This window comes from Pteropus alecto, unplaced genomic scaffold, assembly GCF_000325575.1.
Source record: "Pteropus alecto unplaced genomic scaffold, ASM32557v1 scaffold52, whole genome shotgun sequence".
NCBI lineage: Eukaryota > Metazoa > Chordata > Mammalia > Chiroptera > Pteropodidae > Pteropus > Pteropus alecto.
In genome coordinates, this window is record NW_006433941.1 from 6,167,982 (window position 1) to 6,183,301 (window position 15,320).

At 41.3% G+C, this 15,320-nt stretch overlaps 1 protein-coding gene across 9 annotated transcripts in view; it reads left to right on the plus strand.

Moving 5' to 3' along the window:
- DHRS7B (dehydrogenase/reductase 7B) overlaps nucleotides 1–15,320 on the plus strand; it is a 53,846-nt gene that overhangs the window by 25,682 nt on the left and 12,844 nt on the right. For 8 of the 9 annotated variants that reach the window (XM_015586626.2, XM_015586625.2, XM_015586621.2 and 5 more), the window contains 2 exons: nucleotides 2,072–2,250; nucleotides 7,978–8,087. In XM_015586626.2, the coding sequence (XP_015442112.1) occupies nucleotides 2,072–2,250; nucleotides 7,978–8,087 (289 nt within the window). The remainder of the gene's footprint in view (nucleotides 1–2,071; nucleotides 2,251–7,977; nucleotides 8,088–15,320) is intronic. The other variant, XM_006908466.3, reaches the window with a different exon arrangement.

Below are 15,320 nucleotides of genomic sequence, written 5' to 3' on the forward strand. Positions count from 1 at the left end.
AAAAAGCTCTTCCCAAATAACCATACTGTTGGATGGAAATCCTGCCCTCCCCAGCCCAAGTTTATTACATAAAAGTTTTGAGGTATAATTACCTTGGGGCCTACCTGCGTTTTCTGTTAATTGCTATAACTTTCAGGTAAAGCTACACCCAACGAACTGGCAATTATTCCTGCCCCCCAGTAGTCACTCCTCCTGCCCCCAGAAAACATCTGCACACCCTGCCATTCTTCAGGGGCTCAGGCCCTATGATAGCCCCCAGGCAGCACGCACAGTCCCACAGACAGGTAGAGGTGCTGATGCCTGCTCTAAACCAAATTTTTGAGTACTTCCGAGGTACCAGACAAAGGATCCTTGGGTCCTAGCATCTAGACCCTGGGATTCTGCCTGGCTTGTAGGACAGAACTGCTGGCCTGAGCTTCCTGTTGGGGGCAAGGGATGGTGCCATTAGTACCTTGGTAAAGAACTTGATATTTTAGAAACCACTTTATCAGTTCATCCTACTGTATGCTTGGCACAATGCAGGGTGAGAGGGAAATGTATACACTTAGCAGACGTAGCTGAGGGTTTTTCAGAAGTAGATTGAGTGGAGGTTGAGTAAGTCATTTTCACAGATGTTTGTCCGAGAATATTGTTGATTTTTTTATGGTGAAATAGGAAAGGCAGGTAAAAAATTAAACTAAATATTAAACTAGTTGAGCTGACAGTTCAAATCAAAGCAGAACACTTTTGTCTTGGAACAGTTTAGTTTTGATCAGCACAGCCCAGCCTGAACCTAAACTTTAGGATCAAAGCAACTCAGGAGGTAGGTGGATCCATAGTGGGATTCAGCAGGTTCTGGCTTCATGGTGTTCACAGAGTTGTTGTTGTCATGGGAAAAGAAGCAAAAATGTTTTTTTAAGTATATGGAGTTTAGGACATTTAGTAAGTGGGTGAGGGTTTTACATAGTTACTCCTAATCTGTTGAATAATTAGAAGCTTCAGGCTGTTTTGCAGGAACTCCGCTCTTGGTTTCCAACCTCTTCTTTCCTGAAGAGGATTTACTGTGCTCATAATACCCGAAGGTGGACGGTGTGTAGACCTTTGTGTAATAGACTTAAGCCCACCTGTAAAGTGACCTTATAGACGTTTCTTTCAAAGTGACAGACATTGTTGCTCCTCACTAGCTCACCCTTGACCTTTAAGCCTGTGTCTCCTCTGTTAGCTGTTGCTTTAAGCATAGGGATATATGTGAATGAAGAGGAATGAGGGAGGCTTGGAGGAGTAAGGAAGTTAGAGACAGTTGTAGAAGAAGTGGATATGTTTCCTAAGAATTGACTGCACACTGTTGCATAAACACTTATGTGGCCTCTTGGTTTCATCTGGCTGACTATAGCTCACCAGTGAATGCTAAGTGAGAACATGCTTTAGTGGACTACAGGGTGACCCACTTAACAGCCTGTGTCAGTGCCCATACTTGGCAAAGGGCAGCTCCATTGTGTTGAATTCTCTTCGGGTATCCATGAGGCCTATGATCAGGAGTACATTTGTGGGCCATCACGGGTCCTATCTAGGGAATACCCCACTCAGAAACATCCATCTGCTCAGGGAGAAGTATAGGATTGGTATTGTTTTCTTTTTCCTTTTATTTATTTATTTTTTAAACTTTATAGTTTCATGAATACCTAGGAATTGAAAATGATAATGGGTATTGCTTAAGTCCCTCAAAACAGGTTTCTGAAGGAGAATAAGGTGAGTACCAATATGCTAGTGTCTCCTGTAACACTTACCAGATAACTGGTTCCTAAGCTAAATGACCATCTCAGCTTGTCCTGGCTCATGGCATACCTCTGAGAAGCATTGTGAAGTCTGTTCCTTCCCTGTCTGCTCATGTCAGTACAGAGTGAGGGAAAACAAGTTCCATAATGCTGAATATCAGTATAATACACAGTGCCTGGAAAGAGACTTGCTTGGCTCAGAGCTATAGTCCACACAAGAGACATCTGAGATCTGTGTCAGACTAGGAGGAAGAGGGTTGGTAACTTTCTTGAGTTCTCCCATTTTGTCACTAATTATTTGATTTTGGTTCTCCTAGAAAGAGTCTGCTGAAGGTGAGGGTCATGGATTTTATCACCTCTACAGCCATCCTGCCCCTGCTGTTTGGCTGTGTGGGAATCTTCAGTCTCTTCAAGCTGCTGCAGCACATGCGCATGAAGGCCTACCTCCGGAATGCCGTGGTGATCATTACAGGTGCTACTTCAGGACTGGGGCGAGGTGAGTCCTGGAGGCAGTGCTGTCAGGGGGAGGTAGGAAAGTTGGCCCCAGGCTTGAGGAGCAGCTTAAATGTACAGGGACCACCAGCACAGGTGCAAATAAGTGAAGCAGGCTGGGTGACTTGGGAATAAGAATATGTCACTGTCCTTGGTCCAGCTGGAAGAAACAAGAGCTTAAGTGCATTAAGTGCAATGAGACATGGCCCCTGACTTTCAGCATCAGTGTTGGGAGGCAAAGGCCAGTGAAGAAGAACGTGGCAAACTAGAGACCATATGTCCCATCTGAGGGGGCAGCCTTACTCAGCTCCAGCTAGTTGTTGAAATAGCGATTTTTATGTGAAGCCTCCCAATTTTCAAATATGGACAACTAATTACCTTTGTGAGGGCCAAACAAAGCTAATCTTTTCCTGGATTCAGCCAGCATCCCTGATTTATGGCCTTGGTGTCACCTTCTCCACACTTTCCCCTCACTGAGCCATGCCTCCAGCTGTACCCTGGGCACAGCTTTGGCAGGGGCGGAAACGGAATAGGTGATGCCTCAGCTAACCAAGTTCTCCAATTTAATTCCATGGTAATTTGGTGAATGCAATGGGCTTCTAGGTCCCAGGAATTATATGCTGGGACATAGGTCTGGAGTCAGTCATCCCTCACCCACAATACAAATGAGTTTGTAGAGCTGCCATTATTTCCCTTTCAAACATGTATATTGACTTTGGCAGTGAAGAGGAGTGATATATGTCATCCCCAAATATGCTGCTTTGGCATAGTGATTGTTTTGAATTAAAGTTACTTAAGAAACAGCAAGTGCAGGAAGGACATTCTGACCCTTCTTTGTTCTCCTGAAAGCAGGAAATAATTCTTCTATGTAAAAGGCCGTCCCCATACCAGGAGGTAGAAAGCATCCTTATCAGAGAGAGGGAATAGAAGCTGAGAAGACTGTACAAACGGTGTTACTTCTTCACTAATTTACTACCCAAAGCCCAAACCCTTTGTCTTGTCAATTCTTCACAGAGTTATTGTTTCTTCTAAAAGGTATAAAAGCTGCCTATTTTGGTTACTTCTCAGAGCTTCATATTTTGGGGGCTCCTATATGTACAAAATTAAAATTTTTTCTCCTGTTAATCTGTCTTACATCAATTTAATTATTAGTCCAGCCATTGAACCTAGAAGGGAAGAAGAGGAGTTTTCTTCTCTTATAGCAGAGTGTGCAAAGGGCAAATGCAGGCATGTGGCATGGAACCTTCTGCCCTCTTTCTCAGCATCTGCACACGCACCACACCACACCAGTACATTATCCACACTTGAGCTCAATTTCATGGAAGAAGGCTGAGAGGAGCCCTGAATTATGGTAAACCAACCATTGCTGCATCTTTTGGTTGGTGACAGTGCAGCTATCACTGATGGAGCATCTCCCATATGCAAGGCTCTGAGCCAAATGCTAGGACAAGCAGATGAAAGACAGGGTCCTATCCCACAAAGAGTTCATGGTCTGATGGAAAGAGGCAAGGACTTATCTCAGTATATTGCCATTTCGGTAATAGATGTTCCCAATCAGGCCTGGTAGAGGGAAGGCACATTTATATGCACTGGCTTGTGCTTTATGTTACTTTATCCTTACAGCTAAGATTCAGAGAAGGTATGACTTGCCCTAGGACTTTAGCCAGAAACCGTAAAGCCAAGTTTCAAACCCATATCTCTTTGACTCCAGGACTTAGTCTTGTCTCACCTAAGGGGGAGATGGCCAGGGGAAAGGAATGGTGGGCTAGCAGGGAGGGCATTGCAGTTGAACCCAAAGCTGGGAGCAGCACAGTTGTGCAGGTGCTGGTAAGCACTTGGGTGTTGCAGGAACACAAAGGAGCAGATGGGGCCTTGTCTGCAGGGTAAGTGGCTTGCAGTTGGCCAAGGAGAACTTGGGAAGGTTTTAGGTAGCATGGATTCATGTGTATGCCACTCTAATGTTTAGGTGAGATCTCTGGGAAGTGAACCCTGGGTCTGTCCTTAGATATCCAGACGTTAATGGGGACAGCTGCCTCCAGGCCCTTTGCCATAGTTTGTCCTCTGTCCTTACTCAGTTACTATATATAGAGTAGTCAGCAGCTGCTTCTCAATCTCAGAGAGAAGCATTTTTTAAAAAGTCTTTGAGGAGTATTTGAGAGTTGGCTAAAATGGAAAGGTGTGGGTTACAGGTGGTTAGGTATATAGACATTTGAGAAGGATATTGTTCTCTATCATTCTACATTTCTTCTTCCAGACACCAAGACTGTGAAGGGAATAGAAAATATAATTTAAAAAAAAAACAAACTTGCACATATAATATTATGTCAACTGTTTTCTGACTTCCAAATCGCTCTGCTTATATTCTGCCCTATTTAACATCTTAGGGATAGGACTCCATAGATCTTTTTCCCCTCCAGCCAGATAAAATAGGAGCAGATTGTTGACTGGCCATTTCAAGTACAAACACCCACTGTTAGTGACTGCCAAAGATGTACTGCTGCTCCTTAGTGTCTGTGAGAAGGAAGACCGACCCTGCCTTAACCTTGGTGGCTCTGCCCACTGTTAGCCACTTGGGAGGTTTGAGTTATGTCTGAAGATGTCTTCAGACAACTTTCTGTATTTCTCCTATTTTGTCTCCAATTTTGTATATTTAAGTTACATGAGCTTGTCCTTGTAAAACAGTAGCACCATTGACTAAAGGAACAGAATGTTCTGGGTGCTCACTTTAGCCAGCCTAAGCCCTGAAGTCATGAAGAATGCTCTTGATTTACAAGCCAGGAGTGTGGCAGCACTGGAGAGTCATCCAGAAATTCTAGATAAATGGTACCTTAGGACTGTTTTCCTTTTTCACTTGACCCTTCTGCCTCCCCGTATCAGCTTTTTTAAGAAATGAAAATGCAATTTTTCCAATCTCTTGTTTTCATTTCTGTCACTCCCTATACAAACTTTCATTTCCTCCCTTTTTGGCTCTGCTAGGAAGCAAAGCTTAAGCAGAATATAGGTGACTATATCCAGAAGCTGTTTATACACCATACTGCCTTTGGTTCAGCGTGTCCGTACCCTTCATTGGTACCTCACAAAATATCCATTGTATTGGTTGAGACAGGATGGAATGTCGTGAGGAAGCCAAGAGGGCTGGAAGTTTCTAATCTTTGGGAATTATTTGGTAAAGCAGATGAGCAGTTCTAGCTTCAGGAATGCTGGCATCTAGCTTTGAAAGCAACCATCCCATCCTCTGCCACCTCCCTGTCCCTGAGGCCTTTGCTGCTCAGTTGAGAAGGGCAGGCAGGGTAATGGATGTGACTCCAATCAGACTACCCAGGGACAGGCAGAGCAGGGGCTGCAGCTCTCTCTGGGTCTGTGCCCTTTGTCCAGATAAGCTAGTGAACAAACCAACCAGATCTTCCAAGAAGGGTATACAGCACACCTGAAAATGTATTGATGTAGTACACTTAACACCTCCTACCAGAAAACGCCATCCATGTGCAGGGAGGTGCTGGCCTGGGGATGGCAAAGTAAAAGCTGTAAGAGAAGCTAAAGAAAGCACTATAGAGTAAAAAGAGAAGGCTTTGCATCATAAGACAATCCAGATGTCAAAAAACTTGCCTTTCCTGGAGGATGCTGGAATTTCTTATCCTCTCATGTTTTGAACCCTTCTAGCTTTAAAGAGTTTTGACACTTTTGTAAGAGAGGGGCTGTCAGACCAGTACACCCTTCCTAGACTCTACTACCTCCTCCCTACCTGAAGAGGAAGTGACAACCTTGATTCTTCACCTCTCCCCAAGCTGCTCCTGAGGCAGGCCTGTCCCTTCTGTGAGCCAAGGGGGCACTAATACACCACTTAACTGCCTTAGCCTCTAAGATTCTGTCAGCTAAGGCTGAGGGCTCTGTGCAGACCTGCTCGTGAGCATTTGAGGAAGTCTGGAAGATAGGCAGTGCTTCTTTAAGCCCTTGCATTTCAGTTTTTACCAACAGTCAGTTTTTAGAACATTTAAAAAAGGCAGCTTAGAAATAAAAAAACAACACTTTTGTAATACTTCTCTATATAGTACTTTGTATCAACTACTGTATCTACTTGAACTCATTCAGTTCCAGTGCTATTTTTATCTACATCTTACATAAGAGGAAAGTGAGAAACAAAGAGGTTATAAGTTACCCAGTATCACAGAACCATAAGTGTCCCAAGTTGGAGTTGAACACAGGAAGTCTAGTCCATTCTCTTGACCCCTAGGCTGTACTGGTTTTCATAAGCTGTAAATTTTCAGGGCACTGAACATGTTTGGGGGCAAGGCAAGCAAGAAATAAGAGGACCTCATCCTCTGCTTCTTCCCTCTCCCCTTTAGGTTAGCCCCTAGGTTCTGGTGGTCTCCCCTCCCTGCCCCTTCTCCTTGACATCTGGAGATTTATGTGGGACCTTTGCTGGGCTAGTCCTAATGATGCTGCCCCCATTACACCTGAGGTCCCTCACTGGGATTTTGATACCAGAGTGTGGATGAAACAAGTCAAAGTCTCCTCTCCTGTCTGCACTGGGATTGTGCTGATGGGAGCCCAAAGCTGCCTGTAGCCCCATTCTATCTTGTGTGGAAGCCAGGCTAGGGGAATGAAGTGGAGAAAGAACATGCTAGCATTGAGAGAGTGTGGTTCCTCCTACCAGAGGCCCTGCGCAGCCACCACTCCTGTTCTTCCCAAGTCCTGACCATTCAGCTTTTTCTCTTAATTCTTGAGCTGTCCCAGAATCCTCCTGATCAATCCTCTTTTTGCTTTGCCACAGTGTAAGCTGAGTCTCTTTTCTTGCCAACAAAAGAATGTTAACTAATAGAGGTCCCAAAATAGTTCTGGACTCTCCCTCACCATTGTCTTAGTTGATGTCCTCATCGTTGTCACTTGAACGTTTTAGTGGACTCAGTGGAGCCTGATCTTTTCCCATCCCCTTCCTACCCACCCAGCAGTAGAGAGCCTTTTAAAATGCAGCCAGCCCTTTATAATTCTTTGCTGTTATAGGCACTCAGCATGCCTACAACAGGCACTCTTTACTATCCAGTTGTTTTATTTCCCAGACTAGCAAGGCTGGTAGACTCTCCATTTTCTGCCCCAGCTGTATCTGTTTGTGGTCCCTCAGGCACTCTGTGTACTCTGCTCTTTCTGCCTCAAGCACTCCCCGGAAAATAGCCCCGGTGGCCTCCCCAGCCCTCCTCAACAGAGTCCTGTGTCCCCTGTGTTTCTACAGAACCATTTTAAGTATCCTTGGTAGATATGTACCTGTTGTATTCAGGTGACTTGGGAAACAGCCTAGGTTGTGCTAGAACATAGGCCTTAGCAAACAAGGCATCACAATAGCAGGTGCTGCCTGATCATTGGGCACATCACTTGACCTTGCTGAGCTTTCTTAGTTGTGAAAATGGGGATAATGCTCACGGGGTTGTTCAGAGCTGAAGACGGTTATGGGAAGTTCTAAGCATAGTACCTAACAAATCTGTCCATCAGTCCCTGCCTTCTTCTTGCCTTGTGGATATCTATCACCACTGAACATGAGCTCTCTAAGGCAATGACAGAGCTCATCACTGGACTCAAATTTCTAGCTCCATACCTGGTCCCCAACTGGGGCTAACACATGCGTGTTGGGAGCATGGAGAAACAATACATATTCTGAGACATTGGGTAAGTTTGAACTATATTGGGAAGAAAGGCATTGAATTTCCTCAGCTGCCAAGGTTCTCTCTTCTTCCTTTAGAATGTGCCAGAGTCTTCTTTGCTGCAGGTGCCAAGCTGGTGCTGTGTGGCCGGAATAGGGAGGCCTTAGAAGAGCTTGCCAGAGAACTTGCTGCTTCTCAAGTCACTGAGGTGAGCCCAGGGGCATGTTTTCTGTAGGGAAGGGGTGCAGTCCATCCTCTGCTGAGATAGTAGCCCACTCCTGAGCTACTGGACATGGTCAGATTGCATTGGAAAGACAGCAAGTCTCCACAGGAAACTGGGCTTCATGCCCTGAGGAGGAACTATCATACAGTTCAAATTCCGACTCCACACTTAGCACTGCGAATTTAGTAAGCTCCCTCTGTGACTGCTCCCCTTTCCCCATTTTACCTGGCTAATCTACTCATCTCTTTTTTGCTGTGGAAGAGAGGGTAAGGGCAGGTTGACAATGATTTTTAAAATTTTAATTGTGGAAAAATAGACATAACACAATATTTATCATTTTAACCATTTATAAGTGTACGACTCACTGGCATTAAGTACACTCACAATGTGTGTAATTGTCAGCACCATCTATACCCAAAATCTTTTCGTCATCACCAACGAAAATTCTGTACCCATTAAGTAACAATACATTCTTATCTTCTCTCCCCAGCCCCTGGAAACCTTTATTCTACTTTCTGTCTTTATGAATTCGCCTATTCAAGATACCTCATATGAGTGGGAAAATATAATATTTGTCTGGCTACTTCATTAAGCATTAGCGTCATCAAGATTAATTTTTATTGTAGCATGTATCAAATTTTCATTCCTTTTTTAGCAGAATATTCCATTGTATGTATATGCCCCATTTTGTTTATACATTCATTTGTTAATGGACACCATGGTTGTTTCCACCTTTTGGCTTTTGTGAATAATGCTGCTATGAACATTGGTGTACACATATCTGTTTGAGTTTCAGCTTTCAATTTTTTTGGATTTACACCTAGGAGTGGGATTGCTGAGTCATATGGTAGTTTATATTTGACCTTTTGAGAACTGCCAAACTATTTTCCGCACCAGCTATACCATTTTATATTCCCACAAGCAGTGCATGAGGGTTCCAGTTTCTCCACATCCTTGCCAACACTTGTTAGTTTCTGTTTTTTTTCTTTTTTTTTAAATTATACCCAACCTAGGAGGTACGATGTGGTATCTCATTATGGTTTTTAATTTGCACTTCCCTTATTACAAGTGATGTTCAACATCTTTTCATGTGCTTATTGACTTTTTTCCCAGCTTTATTGAAATATAATAGACAGTTGCTCATACTTACATTGTACAATTCAATTAGTTTTTAAAATTATAGTTGGCATACAATAATATATTAGTTTCTTGGAACTACATCAAAGTTTTGACGAAAACACGGAGCAAACAGCAAGCAGAGTCACCTGGAGTCTAGATGAACAAGCTTTACAACTAGAGAGAACAATAAGAAATCGCCCTGCAACGGGAGGAGGTAGGATGGGGCGAGGACACGAGGCTGCCTGTCCTGAGTGGCTGAGTGGGACAAAGGCTATGGCAGCAGCAGCTGGCAGCCACAGACTTCTCTTAAAAGGGTCATGTCTGCAAACAGACTTCTGGTGACAGACTTCCTCGCTCTGAGCACTGATGCCAGGTCAGCTGCTCGGGGGGTGGGGGGACACCAGGGACTTACAGGGGGACACTGAGTTGTTGGAATGAAGGCTGGAGGCAAGGCTTTCTCCCAGGCAGAAGTGCTGGCACTGTCCATTGTTCCTCTGTTGAGCCCTCCCCCAGACCCAACCCCCCACCGCCCCCATTGTGTAGATGCAGTGCAGCCATAGCTGAGACATCATCAAACTGGATAACAGAAGACTTCCTGAAAATCCACTTCCCCAAACTCACAGCCCCACCTAAGCCATTTAATTGTATCCTCAGCGTACCCTGTGCTCCTTACTGAGCCAGCCCCAAGACCCACACTAGTGGCAGCTAGCCTCAATTTCTGGCATAGCCTCTTGAGGCAACTATAAGCACAGCATCTGTGGATTGCTTGCTGAATCTTAACTGGAGGGGCACACGCTGGGGCTAAACTTGGCCTGCAGCTGAACCCCTCTCAGGACTGTGCCACTGGACACCTACTACAAAAAGCCATGCTAATAAGATTAGGAGACTGAGGAGCTTTGCTTAGTACATAGAAACAGACACAGAAAGGCAGCCAAAAAAGGAAGACAAAGAAGCAGAAACCATATGAGAGAATAGAACAGAGATCCAGGAATAATGGAGTCAAGCAATCTAACAGATGCAGAGTTCAAAACACTGGTTATAAAGATGCTCAGTGAACTTAGGAGAAGTGTAGATGAACTCAGTGAGAACCTTAACAAAGAGAGAAAAACATCAAAATGGAAATGGAAATTATAAAAGGGAACCAGTCAGAAATGAAGAATACATTATCTGAAATGAAGAGTATATTAGAGGGAATCAACAGAGTGGATAAAAAAGAGGATCAACCCACCGATATAGAGTATGGGAAAGCCAAGGAAACCCAATCAGAATGGCAAAAAAAAAAAAAAAAAAGAAGAAGCCAAGACTATGATAATAATTTAAGGAGCCTATGGGACAAAATTAAATGTAAAAACATTCAGGTCATAGGAGTACCTGAAGGGAAACAAGAACTTGAGCTATTTGAAGAAATAATGATAGAAAACTTCCCTAACCTATTGAAGGAAATTGACATACAACCCCAGGAAGCTTGGAGAGTCCCAAGAAAGAGGAACCCAAAGAGGCCCACACCAAGGCATATCATAATTAAAATGCCAAAGGTTGAAGACAAAGAGAGAATCTTAAAAGCAGCAAGAGAAAAGCAGTTAGTTACCTACAAGGGAGCACCCATAAGACTGGCAGCTGATTTCTCAAAAGAAACTTTGTAGGATGGAAGGGCTTGGCACAAAATGTTCAAAGTGATAAAAACCCAGGATCTACCAAGAATACTTTATCTAGCAAAGCTATCATTTAGGGTTGAAGGACAGATAAAGAGCTTCCCAGACAAAAATAAGCTAAAGGAATTTATCAACACCAAGTCGCTAATACAGAAAATGTTGGAGGGACTTCTTTAAGAAGAAAAAACATGTATCAAAATAATGAATAAAAAATGGTAATAACTATTCCTATCAACAAGTACCTCAAATGGAAAAGAATTAAGTGCTCAAACCAAAGGGTGGCCTATTGGATAAGGAAACAAGACTCATACACATATGCTGCCTACAAGAGACTCACTTTAAAGTAAAAGGCACACAGACTAAAAGGAAGGGGATGGAAAAAGATATTGCTTTGGTGGACCTAGAGGGTATTGCACTAAATGAAATAAGTCAGATAAAAACAAATACGTGATTTCACGTACATGCAAAATCCAAAGAACAAAACAAACAACAACAACAAAAACGGAAACAAACTCATAGATACAGAGAATTTTTTGAGGGCTACTAAATGGGAAGGGGTTGGGGAAATGGTGAAAAAGGGCAAAGGGTTTAAGAAGTACAAATGGATAGTTACAAAATAGTCATAGCGCTATAATGTGTAGCATAAGGAAAATAATCAACATAGTCAACAATGTAATTAATATGTAAGGAGGAAGAGGGGTGCTAGATTTAGTGGGGTGATCACTTGAGCTCTAATCACTATGCTGTACAACTAAAACTATTATTGTATGCCAACTATAATTGAAAAAAATCATTGAATTGTACAATGTAAATATGAGCAACTAATTGTCTATTATATTTCAATAAAGCTGGAAAAAAATTACCAAAAAAAAAGCAGTCACCATGAAAAGAATAATAATACCACTTTTCAACTAGGAAATTGACAAAAATGAAAACCCATTGCTGGTGAGAATGTGCAGCATTCTCCTGTATTGCCGGTGGGAAAGTAAGGTGGTACAATTGGGGGAGGACAGTTTGGTGATTTTTATCAAAATCAGAAGCATACAGTTAATTTAACCTAAAAATCTCATTTCTAAGAAGCTGCCCAATAAATAAGTATGGGGATATTCACTATACCCGTCCCAGCACTGGTTGTAGTAAAAACAAATGAACAAGTAATATTGGAAATGGTGTCCCTCAATTGAGGCCATATTAAATCAATTATAGTACCACCATATGATGGAATATTCTGAAGGCATTAAAATATATGAGAGAGATCTGCAAGTGTGTTGTGGGAAGATCTTGATGCTGTCTTATTAAATGACAAAAAATACAAAACAGAGTCTCAAGTAAAGACTATACACATTTTGTTTTCTCTGAAAGAAAATACAAGGAACTGTTGACATGCCGTTTAAAGTCTGGAGGAGCAAGGAGAGAGAATCATGTTTTCATTCTGTATCTATTTTGTTTGAATGCTCAACTACATATTATTCTTTTAAAAATAAAAGCAGGGGTTACCTAGGAGGGAAATCTGTTGGGACTCATTTTGTAGCCTATGTGGAGAATGTTTCATGAGTGCTTGAGAATAGTATTTATTGTGCAGTTGTTGGGTGGAATATTCTATATACATCTGTTAAATCTAATTGATTTATAGTGTTGTTCAAATCATCTATTTCCTTCTTGCTCTTTTGTCTGGTTGTTCTATTCATTATTGAAAGTGGAGTATTGAAATATCAAAATACAACTGTAGCACTATTTCTCCCTTCAATTCTGTTGATTTTTTACTTCATATACTTTGAGGGTCTATTATTAGATACATAAAGGTTTATAATTGTTATATGCTCATGTTGTATGTATCTTTTATTATTAATGTCCTTTTTTTCTTGAAACGTTTTTTGATTAAAGTCTATTTTGTCTAATATTAATGTAGCCACAGTAGCTCTTAGTTATTATTTGTGCTGAATATTTTTTAAATTAACTAATTAATTAAATTAACTAATTAATAAGTTTCAGCTGTACACTTTAACAGTAAGGCATATATATATTTACACTGTGTGTTCACCTCCCATAGTTAGATTTCTTTCTGTCGCCACGTATTTGACCTCCTTTACCCCGTCTACCCCCTCCCTCCTCCTCTACCTACTACCCTCTGGTAATCACTAGACTATAGTCCACGGCCACAAGTCTCTGTTTGTCTGTCTTGTTCATTTGTTGCTTTTAGGTTTATATCCCACATATAGGTGATATCATGTGATTTTCAACTTTTTCTGTCTGGCTTATTTCACTTAGCATGATTATCTCGAGGTCTATCCATGTTGTCGCAAATGTCAGTATTTCATCTCTTCTTATGGCTGAGTAATATTCCATTGTATATATGTACCACAGCTTCTTTAGCCAATCATCTATCATAGGACACTTCGTTTGCTTCCATGTCCTGGCCACTGTCAATAACACTGCTATGAACATTGGTGTGCAAATAACTTTTTGGATATGGGTTTTCAAGTCAGTAGAGGGATTATTGGATCATATGGTAGATCAATTCTCAGTTTTCTGAAGAACCTCCATACTGTTTTCCATAGTGGCTGTACCAATTTGCAGTCCCACCAGCAGTGTATGAGGGTTTGTTTTTCTCCGCATCCTCTCCAACATTTGTTATTACCTGCCCTGTTGATTATAGCTATTCTAACAGGTGTGAGATGGTACCTCATTGTGTTTTTGATTTGCATTTCCTTCATAGCTAGTGATGTTGAGCATCTTTTCATATACTTGTTGACCATTTATATGTCCTCTGGGGAGAACTGTCTGTTCAGGTCCTCTGCCCATTTTTTGATTGGATCATTTACTTTGTTGTTGTTGTTGTTGTTGTTGTTGTTGTTGTTGTTGTTGTTGAGTAGTATGAGTTCTTTGTATATTTTGGATATTAGGCCCTTATCGGAGTGTTGCTTGCAAATGTATTTTCCCATTTGGATGATTCTCTCTTTACCTTGTTGATGATTTCTTTTGCTGAGCAGAAGCTTTTTAGTTCAGTGTAGTCCCATTCATTTATTTTAGCTTTTACTCCCCCAAATTCATAAACTCTTCTTTAGGTCCAAGGTCCTTGAGTTTCAATCCTATGTTTTCTTCTATGCATTTTAATGTTTCAGGTCTTATACTCAGGTCCTTAATCCATTTTGAGTTAATTTTGGTGTATGGCGATAGACAACAGTTAAGTTTCATTCTTTTGCAGGTGGCTTTCCAGTTTTCCCAGCACCATACATTTCCTTTCTCCACTGTATGTTTTTGGCTTTTTTTGTCAAAAATTATTTGCCCCTATAAATATGGGTTTACTTCTGGACTCTTGATTCTGTTCCACTGGTCTGTGTGTCTGTTTTTCTGCCAATACCATGCTGTTTTGATTACTGTTGCTTTGTAGTATAATTTGAAGTCGGACAGAGTGATGCCTCCAGCCTCCTTTTTTCTCAGGACGGCATTGCCAATTCGAGGTCTTTTGTGCTTCCAAACAAATCTGATGACTTTTTTGTTCTATTTCTTTAAAAAATGCCGATGGGATTTTGATGGCGATTGCATTAAATCTGTATAATGCTTTAGGTAATATGGTCATTTTAACTATGTTGATTCTTCCAATTCAAGAACATGGAATATCTTTCCATTTCTTTGTATCTTCTTTGATTTCTTTTAATAGGGTCTTATAGTTTTCATTACGTAGGTCCTTCACATGTTTCGTTAGATTTATTCCTAAGTATTTAATTCTTTTTGTTGCAATTGAAAAAAGAATTATTTCTTCCACTTCTTTTTCTGACACTTTGTTATTAGAGTATAAGAACGCTATAAATTTTTGAACATTAATTTTGTATTTAGAGTCTTTACTGTATTAGCTTATTGTTTCTCGTAGTGTTCTTGTGGAGTCTTTAGGATTTTCTATAGACAGAATCATGTCATCTGCAAATAGTGACAGTTTGACTTCTTTGTTTCCTCTTTGGATGCCTTATATATCTTTCTCTTGCCCGACTGCACTCACTAGGACCTCCAAAGTTATATTGAATAACAGTGGTGATAGTAGACAGCCTTGTCTTGTCCCTGATCTTAGAGGGAAGGTTTTCAGTTTTTCACATTATGTATAATGTTGGCTGAGGGTTTGTCATATATGGCTTATATTATGTTAAGGTACTTTCTTTGTATACCAATTTTGTTAAGTGTTTTGATCATAAAGGGGTGCTCTATATTGTCGAAGGCTTTATCTGCATCTATTGATATGATCATATGACTCATATTTTTTAATTTGCTTATGTGGTGTATCACATTAATCGATTTGCATATGTTGAACCACCCCTGTGCCCCTGGATGAAGCCCACTTGATCGTGGTATATAATCTTTTCAATATGTTGCTGTATTCAGTTTGCTAGTGTCTTATTTAGGATTTTTGCATCTGTGTTCATGGGAGATATTGGTCTGTAGTTTTCTTTTTTTG